Source organism: Penicillium hordei (assembly GCF_028827395.1).
Source record: "Penicillium hordei strain IBT 12815 chromosome Unknown utg000002l_segment0_segment0, whole genome shotgun sequence".
NCBI classification, from domain to species: domain Eukaryota; kingdom Fungi; phylum Ascomycota; class Eurotiomycetes; order Eurotiales; family Aspergillaceae; genus Penicillium; species Penicillium hordei.
The window spans coordinates 4,124,208-4,140,537 of NW_026623143.1; the positions used below are offsets into that span (position 1 = coordinate 4,124,208).

The 16,330-nt window shown below is 46.8% G+C and overlaps 4 protein-coding genes across 4 annotated transcripts; 3 read left to right on the plus strand and 1 right to left on the minus strand.

Annotated features, from left to right (window-relative positions):
- Positions 1–187: 187 nt before the first annotated feature.
- On the plus strand, positions 188–1,855 carry ecm33 (GPI-anchored protein Ecm33; the record flags this gene model as incomplete). Its single annotated transcript, XM_056895946.1, has 5 exons — positions 188–204; positions 429–490; positions 556–621; positions 677–1,505; positions 1,561–1,855. 5 exons carry the CDS (start codon positions 188–190, stop codon positions 1,853–1,855), a joined length of 1,269 nt encoding a protein of 422 aa, XP_056755694.1.
- Positions 1,856–9,305: 7,450 nt separating this feature from the next.
- N7537_004890 (putative HLH DNA binding domain protein) lies at positions 9,306–10,551 on the plus strand (the record flags this gene model as incomplete). Its single annotated transcript, XM_056895947.1, has 2 exons — positions 9,306–9,361; positions 9,414–10,551. The coding sequence occupies 2 exons, from the start codon at positions 9,306–9,308 to the stop codon at positions 10,549–10,551; spliced, it is 1,194 nt and encodes a 397-aa protein (XP_056755695.1).
- Positions 10,552–12,487: 1,936 nt separating this feature from the next.
- On the plus strand, positions 12,488–13,920 carry N7537_004891 (ANP1/MMN9/VAN1 family protein; the record flags this gene model as incomplete). The annotated part of the gene is made up of 4 exons (XM_056895948.1): positions 12,488–12,660; positions 12,728–13,359; positions 13,429–13,479; positions 13,538–13,920. The coding sequence occupies 4 exons, from the start codon at positions 12,488–12,490 to the stop codon at positions 13,918–13,920; spliced, it is 1,239 nt and encodes a 412-aa protein (XP_056755696.1).
- Positions 13,921–15,862: 1,942 nt separating this feature from the next.
- Positions 15,863–16,219, minus strand: N7537_004892 (uncharacterized protein; the record flags this gene model as incomplete). Its single annotated transcript, XM_056895949.1, has 2 exons — positions 15,863–16,043; positions 16,110–16,219. 2 exons carry the CDS (start codon positions 16,217–16,219, stop codon positions 15,863–15,865), a joined length of 291 nt encoding a protein of 96 aa, XP_056755697.1.
- Positions 16,220–16,330: the final 111 nt, after the last annotated feature.

A 16,330-nucleotide genomic window follows, 5' to 3' on the forward strand; every position in this document is an offset into this window, starting at 1 on the left:
CGCTCAAAAGCAGGAATTGGTCTGGAATTATTTAAGAATTGAGTTTTTATTTTTTATTTTTATTTTTGGTAATTTGGTAATTTGAAGTAATTTTCAGTTTAATGGTAATTTTTGGGTAAATAGTGGTAAGATTATGGCTAATCGGTCAAGTTGAAACCGGCGATAAAATACCTGGCACTGTCCTGACATGCCGGATGCGGTACTGTGTGTGTTTTTCTCATCCCCCCTTTGGTATCGATAAACCCATATAAGTAAAAAAGTGGCACCTGGTAAGATTAGAATACAAACAATCTCCACCTCCCCTTTCTCGCCCCAAGGATCCTTCTTCTTCTCATTTCTCCTCCAACCTTCGTCCATTCGTTCTTACCATTTGAGAGTTCCTGCCTTATACACCCTCGGCAGTATTTCCGCTTCCCTCTCGTTTGAAGCGCTTCTTCTCTAATCACTCATTGCGGATTTACCTGCTCTACCATTCCCATATCTCTAATCGGTACAGCAATCCACCCCCCTGATCGAAAAATCCACACCAGAATTCATCGCTAACATCTGCTTCAGAATCCATCATGTCTCTCAAGTACATCCTCCCTGCGCTGGCCGCCAGCCAGGCTGTTTTCGCTGCCTGTAAGTACTCTGTTCCTAACAACAACATACACCGACTAACAGTGCCATCCTATAGCCTGCGGCGATACTAAGATCAAGACCCAGAGCGATGCTGACGGGATCAACACCTGCACCACCATCAAGGGTGATATCACCATTGACGAGTCCTACAGCGGCGACCTCTCGCTGAGCGGTGTCGAGAAGATCAACGGTGGTCTGATCTGTTCTGGTGGTGCCAACGTCAGCTCCATCACTGCTCCTACTCTTACCACGATCGGAAAGGCCTTCGACTTGGAGGGTCTCACCACCCTGACCCTCCTCAATTTCGCCGAGCTCGACTCCGTTGGTTCCATTAACTGGGAGGCCCTCCCTAAGCTTCAGTCTCTGTCCTTCGCCAAGGGTGTCACTAAGGCTGGCGATGTCAGCATCGCCAACACTGGTCTGACTGACCTGAACGGCATCACCCTCAAGACCGTCGGTACCTTCAGCATCCAGAACAACCGTGACTTGAAGACCATCAACATCAACAACCTTGTGAACGCCACCGATCTGATCAGCTTCTCGGGTAACTACGACACCCTCGAGGTCGACCTCCCCAACCTGGGCACCGGTACCAACATGACCTTCCAGAACATCTCCTCCGTCTCCCTGCCTTCTCTCGAGAAGCTCACCGGTCAGCTCGGCTTCTGGGGTACCAAGTTCGAGACTTTCTCCGCTCCCAACCTGACCCAGACTGGTGACCTACTCTTCAAGGACAACTCCAAGCTGTCCAACATCAGCATGCCCGTCTTGAAGACCGTTGACGGTGGATTCACCATTGCCCGTGATGATAAGCTCTCCACCATCAGCCTGCCTACCCTCCAGCGTGTCAACGGTGCCATTGACTTCAGCGGTACCTTCAACAAGTAAGCGACCTTGCTCCCATAGCTTTCTCCGCACATAAATACTAACAATGCATAGGCTTTCTCTCGGTGCTCTCAAGGATGTCGAGGGTAGCTTCAACATGCAGAGCACCCGCGGCAACTTCAGCTGTGACGATCTCCGCAAGCTGAAGAGCGATGATGTCATCAAGGGTGGCTTCAAGTGTGATGCCACTAACAACAACCCCACCACTGCCAACGGTGGCTCCGGCACCTCCAGCTCTAGCTCCAGCAGCTCTTCCAGCACCAGCTCCGGTGCTGCCTTCATGAACGGTGCCAACGTCCCCGTCGTCGGCCTCGCCGCTGTCTTCGGTGCCCTTGCCCAGCTTCTGTAAGGGGTTGATTAGTGGAATATTCAAATGACCTTGGGGATTTTTGTACAAAAGTCTACCAAGCAACGAGCTCAATATTCGTTCCACATTGCAGTTATTACGATAATAATTCGGTCTTTTGTGGAGAAAATTCGCAATATGGATTCTGACCTCGGGAGCCGCTTCCCCGGAAGGAGTTTTTTTTTCCTTATCCTTTGTGTTGATTGCTTTGCTATGTTCCAAGGTTCGCTCATCGCGTCCTAATGCATTCGGTTGCCCTTTGTAACCTGCTTGTTCCCTGTTGATACCGAGAGGGGAGGCTGCTTCGGGCCTGTGGGCGTGATCTCGGTTCTTGTTGTACTTCTTGTGTAAACATTCCTTGAGCTTTTTTCTAGTGCCGTAATATCCCCTTTTTTTTCTAGTTGCGCGCGAGCTAATGATTGTAATTGTACCCTTACTTTTTTTTACCACTGACGTTCCCAAGAAACGTAGCTCCCTTGGATACATCCATAGATGTTTATCGTACTAAAAGTCTCGAAGAGCCGGCGACCTCCCCATGGTCAATTGGACCTCGGCATGTCCCTCGGACATGGTGTCTTCGCAGACTTAGCTGCCGTTCGTCCGTGTACTCTAGGCCTATCCCTGGATCTGTCGCCCGATTTTTCATTTCCAGCAAAGCCCGAAGCGTCAAAGCACTTTCCAGCTTTGGCTAATCCAAACAAGAGGTATATCCACCAGCACGAATGCTATGCCATGGCCGCGCCATATTCAGCCCTCAAGCGTTAACTCTAACCTCCGGTTAATTAAACCATGGACTAACTTCCACCAGATCCGCAAAGTCAAATCTGAATCTAGCCTCCCCATTTTCCAAATCCCGCACCGCAAAGCCGAACAGCAAGCATCCACATCTACATCCACATCCACATCCACATCCACAACCCATAGATAACAAAACTCCCGGTGAATCAAGTACAACATATTACCCAGATTGTGTCTAGCTACACACGTCCACTACTCTATTATTGAACCCACTCCCACAACGACCATTCCAACCGAGGTCATATCGACTAGGATCATAAACAATGGATCCAGGTGGGTATGCTAGCCGTCAGACGCTAGGCACTGGATATCGGTAGAACACATCCATGTGGGATGGAGTGTGTGCGTTATTCTTTTTCTAGGCTAGCTACTAGACTAGGTGCCTCAGTAGCGGATGGGTCATAGATTATGGAACAAGGAACAGGATCGGGGACATAGATCGGACAGAGGGGCTAGAGACGGGAGGAAGATAGAAAGTCATCCCCGGGCCTCTTTGTCCTGTCAATGGCTGTTGGGTTTACTCCTCGGGGTTTATGAAGTGGCAAGGCTGGGTTTGTGGGGGGTTTGGTCCCCGGTTGGTAGTTAGTTCGGGGTTTATTAGATAGGGTTAGTGCTGTTACATATTGTGAAAATGAGAACCGTGATGAAGATAGCATTATATTATTCTATGTGGACAAGTAAATACCTACTCCTATACTCTCACAAGTAGGTAGGTCTAAATACTATTATGTTATTATGTTGTACCTGTCAAGAGATAAATATTGTATATGCTAGGGATGTAATGATAGTACAATCAATGTAAGGATATGTCCATACACGTACTCAAACTGCCATGTGCGTCTCGGGATCACCCTGCGACTCGCATCAAAGCCTAGAAACAGTTAAAATGGAGTTGCCAAGACCATCCCAGTTCATCTGAAAAACTCGATCAGTCGAATCCACAGCGCCGGGCCGTGTTGCTCAATCCGATTCGAAGACCCCTTCTGGACGGGCGAAAGGGGATCGGGATCGAAGCTAACTCGAAATGGATGACGGTAGTAACATAACGTAGTGTGATTGGTTGGTTGCTTTATCCGCGTGGGATATCAGGTTAAACGAAGGCTGGGACGTTGAGGGGTTTGATAGACTGGGTTGGCTATTGTTTTATGTATGTTATTTAATGCGTGCTCCATGCATATATTGAGATATTATTTCATGCTAGTGTGCTCACAAGATCATTGTGCTAGTAGTATCGAGTTAGTCGCAACTAGATATGCAGAGTGGTATCCCGGTGGCTGGGAAGAGGGGAATTGGCGATCTTTACGCTCTGAAGAACATTGTGCATTAGCCCTATGGTCACCGGAATCTTATCTTGAAGGATGAACTCCCAATCGTGAAACGGGGAACTGCCAATTCCGCGATCTAGGCCGATGTAGAGCAGTGTATCGTACAAAGTAGTGGCGGACAGGATGACGACTGTGGAGGGGGTGTTGGATGTGTGTTTGCGTATAAATATTGCCGCATGTGTCGACCTACATGGGCCCCAGACCGTTCCTGCACGGCTGAGACGCACAAAACAGAATGTAGAACCGTTATTGCGTAGAAACTAGAAGATAAAAACAGATAGAGACTGCAAGGACGGTAGCTGCTACGATGATCAGCCTATGCCTTTTTTCTTCGATATTATTATTCTATTATTTTTGTTCCTCTGAGTTTTGGGTCCCTCATTTGAAACCTTTCAGATGTAAAAGTAGACATTTTGATCTGTCAGTGTTAGAATCCTGGATATACAAGGGTAAAAGGATATACAAGGGCAAAATATACTTTGATAGGATCTGACATGAATGCGAGCAGAACAGCACCGATCATAGCCTGATTGGGCATAATATACGACGTTGTAGACATCGCATATTGTATATTGTACGTACTTTGTACTTTGTACTTTGGATGGCTTTTTTAGTGCCCTTGATCTACATCGTCATCGACGTGAATAGGGAACTACCAAGATAAACTCTTTTTGGGGTCTGGCGGCGCTGATAGTGGATATTGACTCTCTTTTTTTCCTTCAGGAAAGATGAACTGGATCAGAATACAAGGAAACGCCATCGCCGTATGTAGGTAATGTCGTTCTCTTACCTACAGACCAGCCCGCTCAGCACGTAAGAACAAAAAAAGTGGAGAGGAGCGCAGGACATGAGCTGACATTCGAGATTACGGAGTACTCCATAGAGATTATAATATGCAGTGTAATATGAAGGTGGCAAGGAGATTCCAAATGGAGCTCCGCTTCCGTACTTTGTCATCTCATACTCAAATCTCGCACGAATATGATGCATGCCGGTCGAACCGAATAAGAAAAAAAAAAAAAAACAAGGGTACCTGAATAAAGATGCACATCTTCAGGCCTGGGCTACCAGGGTATACATCCGCCTTGCATTGGAGGCAACTGGCAACCCAGGTAATGGGAAATGGTGGAGGCCCCGAGCGCACTATAGAGCGAATCGGTATGGCAATGCATCATGTAGGAACCGGATCCAGACCACCAAGGCGATCTCTGAACGATAGATAAAAATGTACGTTTTACAGAACTCCACACAGTACCTATGTTGTTTCGATCGCGAACTCCACGGGGCAGTATCTATGCTGTATGTGTATGCATGCATGCACCATGTACCTCGGAGAAGCCCCCTCGAGTGTGACCTCTCAGATGCGGCGAATTTGAGTTCCAGAATTAGTTCATACAACATACGTATGTACTATGCACCGTGAGCGTCCGCTAGATCTATATACTAGGGAGTGGTCCTTACAGGAGCCGGTGGCGAATTACACCACTCGGGGAATAAATTTCTATCCACAGTAATTAGAGAGTTCCTGCATGCTCGTTCTTGGAGTTGGAAGATTTGAGGAGTTCAGGGCTTTTGGTGTTGTTTGAGGATTTCTTGTTTTTTCTCACGTACTTTGTACTTTTGAACGGTCTACTAGACGCTTGGTGCCTATTCGGGTAATCAACAGTGAACCTTACACACAAGATGATATTGTACTTTGTACAGAATGGACAGTTAGGTCTTGAGATCCACATGGCTTTTGAACTAATAGTCATGATCATCTGCCCTTGCTGCTTATGCCGTCTTCGATATTAGGTGATATCATGTGTGGGAACAATTATTGTTTATCAACGCTCTTGGGCGTGGAGAGTATTCTGTATGCCGTCCAACACTTCATGCAAAGAGCCTTTCTCTATTGAATAAACTAAAGGACCACACAGCCCCTGCTGTGGGATCAGTCTGACACGAGCCTGCATTTCCATGCTTGCCACTTAATAGAACGAGGGAAATTATAGGCGTTCCAGTGGGGAACACGCACAGTAGTGCACTGTATGTACGGAATTTGAGAGTGGTGATGTAAAGTGGAAACAGGGAAGATGACAGTAACACTCGAAGATTTTTCATAAAAAAAAGCAGAGAGGTCGATATCGCACTTGACAAACCCGATCGAATCAAATACCATAGACTAAGGACCCAGGTGGGTATATTATTGTACAAGGGTTATAACAAATTCCATGATCCAAGTCGCCATGCTACTCCGTACTTAGTAAGTAGAAACAGGGAAGAGGATCCCATATCGTGCATGAGGCGCTCTTAAGCGCTTGGCGAGAATTAGCCCTGAAAAAAAGAAAAGGAGTATTTCAGTTGCATTGGAAGATCTCAAATCATCCAATAGTCAAGTGACTTCCTTCTCCACACATTAATCTATATTATTAAAATAAGTTTCCTCTTAAACTGTCCCCGCCATGGCAGTGACAGTTGAAACTTGACAGGTCAAGGATGGCACGGGAAGGCGACTATTGGGAATGATTTGGTGGGAAGAGGGTATCGGAGATGCTCATTGGGGCTGGGCGTACCGTAAGATTTGTGATGACAGCATGAAGGAGAAGGGGATCAGAGAAAATGAGTACCCATAAATCTGTACTCCGTGTACGGTGGCTTGTTCCTTACACAGGAGAGCCGCACGGGACGGGGATCATGTCCGAGCTCGTAGCGAATGTCGTGTAATATCGAAAGAGGGGCTACCAAAGTATGATCATCGGACCACTTGCGGCCACCCCATCAACACATAGAGGGGGGTTCGTTCACACTATGCGAGGTACGATCGACCTCGTAATCCACGGCGTAGATGTCTACATCCCGGATAACACGCACACCCACGCAAGTAGGGCCAATGTTGAAACGGAAGTCTCAGAATAAGTCCCAGGTGATCGGACCAAAGTCTATTCTCTGATCCGCGAAAGTTAAAGATTTCGATTTTGCTATTCAGCAGATCCGGAGAGGAGATCTTACATGCATGCTACTTAAAATGGTAAGCAGGGAGGGAACAAAATGGACAAGCGTGAAGATCCCTGGGGCCCAGATTGGTCCGGGGAACTCCAAAAAAAAAAAAAAAAAAAAAAAAAAAGTAGAGAGTTTGACCGAATTCGAATGGTTCGTGTGAGAGTTTCCCCCCTCGAGCTACTCTACATACCGTCTGCAGATGGGGGGCATGCGAAATTCAGTATGAGCCACCGATCGGGTACTTATGCTAGATGCTGGAAACAGGGAACTATGGGAACAGGGGTTCAGAGTGAAGTCTGCAAAGCACGAAGAGGGGGCATTTAGGTGAGGTTATCTTTTCCGATGTGGAGTGTGAATACGGAGTAGAATGCATGAAATTGCAAGTCGATAATTATGGGCTTTTGTCACGGTACTTTAATAAGAGAACAGAATATTACTCGGTACATAGGGATTGTGAACACGAACGGCCAGAACGTGGGGGCTTAGTGACTTAGTGTCTTTGATGGAGTCGCCATGAGGCAAGCTGATTGACTGTTGGGTGAGACGGGAAGGGAGAATATGACAGCTCTATTTCCACAACCATTGGTTCTTCTAGCGAAAGAGCCCGGGATGAGTATTAGATTAAATGTATGGAGTATGAAGTAGGTTATTTGACGTTCTGGAGATTAAAGATGCAAAGAGAAAGAAAAAAAAAAGAAATTAATATGATGACTGAACGTAAGGCTCTCTATCCCCACTTGGGGGAACGTGTCCATCTCTTTAGGGTTTTTAGGGCTTCACTAGAAATAAATTATTTATTATATTATTATAGATATACAACATAGATATTAATTTCATCTGACTTGTCAATTCTCTAACGTCTGTGTGTCAGACAATTCCAAATCATCCTAATCCTCATGATTCGCTGCCTGACAGCAAATGTAACCTGGTCTTTGGGTCTCGTCCCAACTCGCTGGTTTCCTCGATATCGTTTCGGGTCTATTCTGGGGATTCGCTTACTCCGTACACGATAATTGAGTTAATAATATTTGCTAATTCTAACGCTGAAATCGTCAATGGCGCTTATAGCTTCCTGCTCGTAGACCAATTATTCCCAACTTCATTGTATAGAGCCATGATCCTTATTCTTGATGCCTACCTCCTCGCATGTATCATGACACTCCCGCAGTCCTTGCTTAATTCTATTTAATTTAGGCAATTTAAGTTGATTAGAAGCGCCTAGAGGGGTATTAGCTCGTTGATAATGGGTAACCCCTTGATAGTATAGCACGATCATAGAAGTTTCTCCTCTCGAGATGCATTCTGAGATTATGCTACAGCAAGCATTTCACCTTCTATCGACGTCTCAGCCGGGATCTGATGATGAATGCGGAGATGGTCGCGGATGTATATAGATACTGTGGAGTATGCAAGCAAACCTTAGTTTTAGTCGTTCAGTGATTTTTCTTTTTCTTTCTTAGCGGCTTCATTCTCACCAACAGTTCACATCCGTATGAGTTCTCCGGAGGTTTTGATAGAGAACCTCCAACGTCATTAATTGGGATAACTATTGATGCAAGGGCCATAAAAAAAAAAGAAAAAAAAAAAATCTAAAATCTTCCCCGTGTCGATCGCGACACACCCAACAGTTTGGTGACAAATTAGGGGTCCTGGATCATCATGAACCCTCTTCTCGGGCTGGATCGTGTTCCCCTCATTCGTCGATCTAACAGAGTAGTATGTGAGGTTCGGTCTGTGCATGATGTGACAGATACCTCTGTGATACCGAGCATAATTATTTTCTTCTCTGCTTCTTTTCCGGGCCCAAGCGGGCACTAGCAAGTGGTCTAGAGCACCCACCCGGGATGCTGGTCTTGCTTCCCCGTCGTGGTGAAGCTGTGGGGCAAAGAAATGCACCCTCTGTCTGTATGACATCCGAAATTCCGCGCTTCATGTCTATCGAGGATCGGCCTTGGCCCATGGTTCCTTTCGTCTGGGTCCAGCGAGGCCCTGGGATCTGGGAACGGGGAACAAAGTACTATCCCAATCTACATATAAACATGCATCCCAGCCCGCATGGTATCCCTTTCTATTCATTGTCTCATTGTATACACACTCGCCTCGTGTGGATTTCGCTTTCGCTTCTTCTTTATTCTGTCTATAGCCTGCCCCCTTTGTCCATTACTGCATATACAACTTTGTTTTATCTGCACTCTCCTCGATATTCAATCTACGACCTCGTCGACCGCGATCTACACAGGAACACAAATAACCCGTGATCTTCCAGTATATATCCTCTCAAACATACTTTGATCACTTCGACACACTCTCCACTGCACATATCACGCATTTCTCAACGACCAACTACGATGTATGAAGAAATGGGTTCTAACACTGACAATATCTCCCGCCGCTGCTCTCTGCCGTGAGTTACCTTTGTCCTGATCTCAGACTACATATCCTGACATACATTCAAGTTCTTTCACCTCCAGCACCAGCATGGCTGCCTCTGATGTGGGCGAGGAGCGCCGACTACCTCCTCTTCCTCAGATTCTGCCTCTGCCACCCCGTGGTCCTTTCAGCCCATTCAATGTGAAGGACGCCATTGTTCCTACCACCCCTGGCCCCCAGGACACTTTCCAATTCAAGTCACCTTGGGCGGCTGCCGAGCACATCATCACACCTCCCTCACCGGCCAACTCTGCCGAGGGCTCCTGGCAAGAGTCATTCTCCATGCAAAAGTCTAACTCGGTCGATTGGCCTAATGATCTCTCCCCAAACGAAATCATGGCTCTGGTGGCCCCACAGAACCTCAACCGCAAGGCTCCTCTACAGCAGCTCTGCGGCCGCAAGCGCAAGGGCAGCGCGCAATCTATTGAAGATGACCAGCGCGAGAAGCACCGCATCGCCGAGGGCAACCGCCGCAGCAACCTCAGCGAGCTGCACCGCCAGTTAGACAGCCGCATCCACGATTTCTTCCTCGAGCGTGCAGGCTGGAACCCTTCCAAGAGCCTTACTCAATCCAAGGAGCACATCGTGCAAGGAGCCATCTACCTAGTCGACTTCATGCTTGCCATTATCGTCCACCTTATCCGCCAGGAACAAGTTACACCGCAGCTCTCAGAGAAGCTGCAGCCCCAGGTTCGCTGCATGCAGCTGCAGCAGCTAGTTAGCTCCCTACAGCAACAAAACCAAACGGCCCAGCAACAGCTCAAGGCCACGAAAGCCGAGAACGAGATGCTCGCCGATCGTAACCGTGCCCTGGAGTTCCAGCTCAAGTCCTACGAGCAGATGTTCCGCTCTCCCAAGTCAGAGAGTACCAGCCCCGGCCCCATCCTCGAGTTCCCCGAACACAAGCGCCAGAAGAAGAATGGCCTACCTGGTATGCGGGTGCTCTGCGATGAGATCGCCGCCAGCATGCCCTCCGAGCCTTCCTACACTGCTCCTTACTATGACTCCATGCCTAGCTCGACCTCGCAGTCCTTCGGTAGTTCCTACCTCACTGCCACCCCGCCCATGACTGGTCCTTCTTCTCCTGCCTTCCCTCCTTCTCAGTCTTCGTCTTTCTCATTACCGCCGCCATCCCGTCGCCACTCTCTCATTGCGTCTCCATAACTCCGCAGCGGAGATTGATGATGCACGCCCGATATTGAACACTGTTCCTGTTCACTGATGATATCATGACTCCTTCTCTACCTTTTTATGCCGCATCCTCATTCACATATGAGGCCCTTGCAGCAGTGGCTGTTCTCCCTTACTCTGGGGTCTGTTAGGCTTAGTCCTTCGTCTGCCCGCTCCATGTGCATTTAGCGCCTGCATTGTGTAACAATATTTTTCTTTGATCTCGGGGATAAACAAGAGGTGCCCCAATCTGCTCGAAGCCTTTTCCTTTGTCGATTGACTTCCTTGCCACGGGTTTTTCTTTCGTCTTTCGTCTTTTTTCTTTTTTCTTTTCCTTTTCCTTTTCTTGGACAAAAAAGTAGCTATTCTTCTTTTTGTCTCTTGTCTTTTGGCGTTATTTACTATGGATATATATATTCGGGTGGATATATTTTGGCTTTTGTTCATTTCTTTTATCTCCTTTGTCATTTTCTTCTATTTTTCTATGTCTATAGCTATGACTCAATGGATCATCTTCGATGAAAACCACCATCTTTTGTAGCATTACGGTAGTTTTTGTTACTAAATTGTAAACGTGCTGAGCATTGCCGTATATAGCCTTCCTATCAGCCCTGAACCGATAAATTTTGGCTCCTATACATTCATAGATCATAATACAGCCCTGCAGTAAGTTACGGAATTTAGGTTTATATCGTGGAAGCTCTGGAGATAGTATAATTATCGCTCAACGTAGGCTGCAATGTAGATTGTTGTTTGGGCTGACTATATATTTATGTGGCCTTTACCCCATTCTAATACATAGACATAGTATTAAAATACAGTCATTTCCTAAACATTCCTTGAATGCTGGGCCTACGACATAAGAATGCAAACAATATTCCACGCGATATTATAGGGGATTTGATTCTTCTTGTCAGGGACAAATCGGCCGTCGATCACTGGAAAACCATCTCAGGCGTCAGCCGGTGGGCCCAGTCCAGACTTGAAACGGACAAGTGGTCTAAAAGATTATTTGGATTTCGAGGGATGCGAGGTTGAATTACTTTTTTCTTTCTTCTTTCTTCTTCTTTTCAGATGAGAATGGCAATTTACAATTATACTGTCGTTTCATTCGAAATATAGGTGCCTAACAGAGTACCCAGTACGTCGTATAAAATATGGGTTGGGCCCAGGCCGTGTCTCACGTTAAACTCGTGCTGGAGATACTTGTCATTTCCATTTCTTTTCTTTTTTTGTACGTACTTGTGGGAATTAAATTTGAAATGAATAAAATATTTCGAATTAAAGAGAAAGAGTAATAGAACGACATTTTTCACGTCTTAAAAATGTCACTAAATAAGAGGATTCAAGTACCTCTGTCAAATGTGTACGCGCAATCCCTGCAGAAAAAAGTGACAACATAAATAGGGGGTACAGCACAGTCATATACTGGTACTCCCTACCAGGGTGGTAACAGAATAAGAAGAGATAGTGATATACCCCATGTCACAGTATTCAATAGTCCCTAAAGTGCACAGGGTTATAGACGATCATGGCTATAAATAAAAATAAAAGGGTCTTCTTGGCTGTCACTTGTGTTTGAACTGTCAACGTGAACTTTTTCATAAGCTTATTTGATTCAGCAGAGTATTATCGAGTATTAAAATAGTAAAATAGACAAAATATACTTGAGAACAACATACGACGATGCTCATTAGAACTGTAGAATAAGAAAGAAATGTCCTTGTCTTACTGATTTCAGCCGTTCTCCAGGGCTTGGCAGGCAATCGCATTTCCCCCGATTCCCGATTCTGTTTTCTCCCTATCAACCATTCGCTTCACCATTCCTCTTCTCATCTCTTCTCCACATTCGTTCGGGGGGTTTTACGACGAGTGTTCGAGACGGGATCGCCCCTGAAATTCTAAACCTCACATCTCGTCATCTCTCATCATGTTGTTGCCAAAGGGCGGTGTTAATTGGAAGTCAGCCAAGGCCAGATTGCCACCATGGAGGGCAGTCATCGTTTTATTAACACGGACTCGCTTCTTGGTCTCCATAGCCTTGACGGGTCTGCTTATCCTCATGTGGCGCGGTGTCAGCAGGTCTGCATCAGAGATGCAAAGGTGAGAGAGAACACCCAATCCATCATCGGGGAAACCATTTCATACTGACCCGACTGGCCCCCGACAGCTTCTACTGCTATGGGTCCAACAAGTCCCCCATGGAGATGTCCATTAACGAGATGGTCGAATGGAGTGCGCACGCCCAGACCCCCGTCCTCTTCAACCGCCACGAACCCTACGAAGTCAACTCCACCTCCATCACCGATCTCGACCTGAACCCCATCAAGTCTACCTCCAAGGCCGCTCTAAACCGCGAGCGCGTACTCATCCTGACCCCTCTTCGTGATGCCGCTCCCTACCTGGCTAAATACTTCGACCTCCTTTACAAACTATCTTACCCACACGAGTTGATCGATCTGGCCTTCCTCGTTGGTGACTGTAAAGACGATACTCTCGCAAACCTCGCCTCCGAACTCGACCGCATCCAGAACCACGCCGAGGAGAAAGTTCGCTTCCGCAGTGCAACCGTGATTCAGAAGGATTTCGGTGCCGATGTGGAGATGAGTGTAGCAGAGCGACACTCGTTCGCCGCACAGGGTCCACGACGCAAGGCTATTGCCCGTGCTCGGAATTATCTGCTCTATTCGGCTCTGAAGGCCGATCACTCCTGGGTGTACTGGCGTGACGTGGACATAACCGACTGTCCCGAGCGTATCCTGGAGGACTTTATGGCCCACGATAAAGACATTCTCGTGCCAAGTATGTTGATTTTGCTTGAGAAGTTGGATCAAAGATCGAACAGCTAGCTGATAGTGATTTTGTTTTTAGACATTTGGTTCCACCGTTACAACCAGGATGGCCATGATATCGAGGGTCGCTGTATGTATACCCGTGACACCCGGTGCGCTACGCAGATTGCTGACATCTTCATTCCTAGTTGACTACAACTCATGGGTCGAATCCGACAAGGGCCGCCGACTGCGCGCATCTCTGCCTACCGATACCGTTCTGGCCGAAGGCTACAAAGAGTACGACACTGGCCGCACCTACATGGTCAGCATGGGCGACTGGCGAAACAACAAGGATGATGAGGTGGAGCTTGACGGAATTGGTGGTGTCAACATCCTTGTCAAGGCTGATGTGCACCGCTCCGGCATTAACTTCCCCGCATACGCCTTCGAGAACCAAGCCGAGACAGAAGGTTTCGCCCGCATGGCCAAGCGAGCTGGATACCAGGTGGTCGGACTGCCCAACTACGTGGTCTGGCACATTGATACCGACGAGAAGCCCGGAAACCTTGGAGACCGTAAAGCGTTCTAGTTTCTACCTGCATTCCGTCCGCCGGAAATCTCGCTTGGGATCAAGTTGATCTTTGATCCCGCCCTGTCATCGAACATCCACCATTCTCCATTGCCTCGTGTGTGATCTTCCCGATGATTACTATCGGGGAAAAGCTTTTTAACCACGGCGTGTTTCACTTCCGTTCCTTCTGACCCGTTTTTCTTTTTCTTTTTTCTTTTTCTCTTTCTGGATGGATGTTTCGTGACGGAAAGCCTAATGACTTCCCTAATACAGTATCTTCGTGCCGCGTTCTAGGGAGTGTGTGTATTTGTTACCTTGGCGCTACGGGGGAAAATGTTGTTTGGCGGGTTCGCAGGTCTATAAAGTTCCTTCTCCAGGCCTCTTTCCTTGATATACCGAATTTGTGTCTCATGGGACACATATCCCGAGCTATGGGGGTGTGTGTATAACCGGGCATGTACACTCGACTGACTCAATCTCGATCACCAGTTCTTGCGCAAAACCTACATTAGGGAGAACCGGACCGTCTACTGTCATGTGTCACTTGTTTCCAAGTTTGATTCTGATACTGCTATGCAGGTCACCTCCAAATTGTCCTTTCTATTTTCATCTTTTTTTTTTTCGTTTTGTCATATGCTGAGCTGGCGTCCTTGACTTTGGTTTTTTTTTTTTTTTTGAGGTGAGAGGTGGGATATCAAACCAACTCAGTTGAAATCCAGATGCTGTGTGATGAGTCTAGATTTCTTGCAGATGAGGCAAGGCAGATACTCGCGCTGCTCTGCGCTATCTGCTGAGTTTCATGTATATAATCAATTACACGATTTCATTCCCTGCAAATAGTACAAGACGTATCCCATCAAAGTAGGCTAATGGAAAGTCTCCTAGCAAAGACCACGGCTGTTAGGGCAGTTGAACCTCATGTCTCTATCAGAAATTCAAGTCCTCTCATTCAACTCGGGATACTTGCACAATGCAAAGAAATCTAACCAAGAATTGCTGAGTAGATCTTTCCACTCTTCATCTTGCCTTAGGCCAATATTACTGCGCGATTCCCAGTCTAAAATACTTGTTAGGTTACCATTCCCAGGAATGATATTGATGTTGGCTAGGCAGCCGTGTTTTATAGGTCGATGGCATCTTTAGCCAGATTTCATTCAATGATGACCTTGAATCCGTTTGGTGAGGTCCCGTCGTTTCCCATTCTCCAGCGATTTAGAGTTTAGGTATTGAAGGTTGATACTAAGAACCTGATATTAGGGACCTCTAAGTTGGGTGGCTTGATAGATCGTTAGGATCAACCTTGATCATGATAAAGACCATATACGATTGTTGACACTGTAGAAAAGCTTTATGTGGCTCAGGTAACGGAATGCGCCTTGACGGGTTGACCAGTCACACTCTGAACGGGTATTCTCGGCTATTTGGTAGAAATTGCTGTTTCTTTGGACGTCAGACATGAAGTCAGCGAAGCATTCGTATAGGAGGGGTGAACATACGTATGTTCCTATGTTGTATATAGACAGGATAAAGTCTGCCGGGTGGGGCCTTTCCTATCTAGGCTGCCGCCGCTTTATGAGGGCGCTCATGCTCAGGATCACTGAGTAGACGTCAGTACGGGCTCAGGCTCAGTGATCACTCAGTGATCGCCCAGTGATTGCTCTGTCGTGCTCAATGTCGGCTCAGTGTGAGTGCTCAGTGAGTGCTTGGGCGTACTAGGTGATTCATTACTAAGCCTCAAGTGAGCACCCTCTGATTTGGCCAGCACAAAATAGACCATACTCAAAATAGACGGACCCCACAGGGCCATTTATTCCGTGATGGCTAGTCCGTCGGTTATGTTTGGGCTACCCTCGTTTTCTGACTACCCTACCCCATTAGTGATTTGCGTGGAAATAGTCATGCATTACGGGGTGATAATTTTAAAGTCTACAATTTCTTAAGGTGGCTCGAGCTCAAAATGTCAGGTATAAAAGGGGATCGTGTCTAGCTTCGTCCCCGGAGTATATAAGGAAGATTCTACTTGAACCAAAAACAATAGGATGCCGACCAGGATGCCCAAGAAAGCGAGACCGCTCTTCCCTTCACTCCAGCCACGCTCTGTTTGATAGATGATGGGAATAGCTGCGAAAAGCAGGTAAAGACTATGATATAATAAGGTTTGTTTCTGACTGAGCTTAGGGTAAATATGGAACAGGAATGATACTCACATGCCGTAAATAATGGAGAGATAGATTGACAAAAAGAGTACAATGGGCTCATGGCATAGTAGCACCCAGGGTCGAGACAGGGCAGTTTTGAACACTGCTCCTAAGTGCATCTTTCTCTTGTCAATCTAGATTTTGCTGCGATAAACCCGGCCGGTCATTGAGGAGAGGCATGCGGCACGCTTGCTCAACAATACGGGAGTATAGGTCTCGGGCAAAGTAAG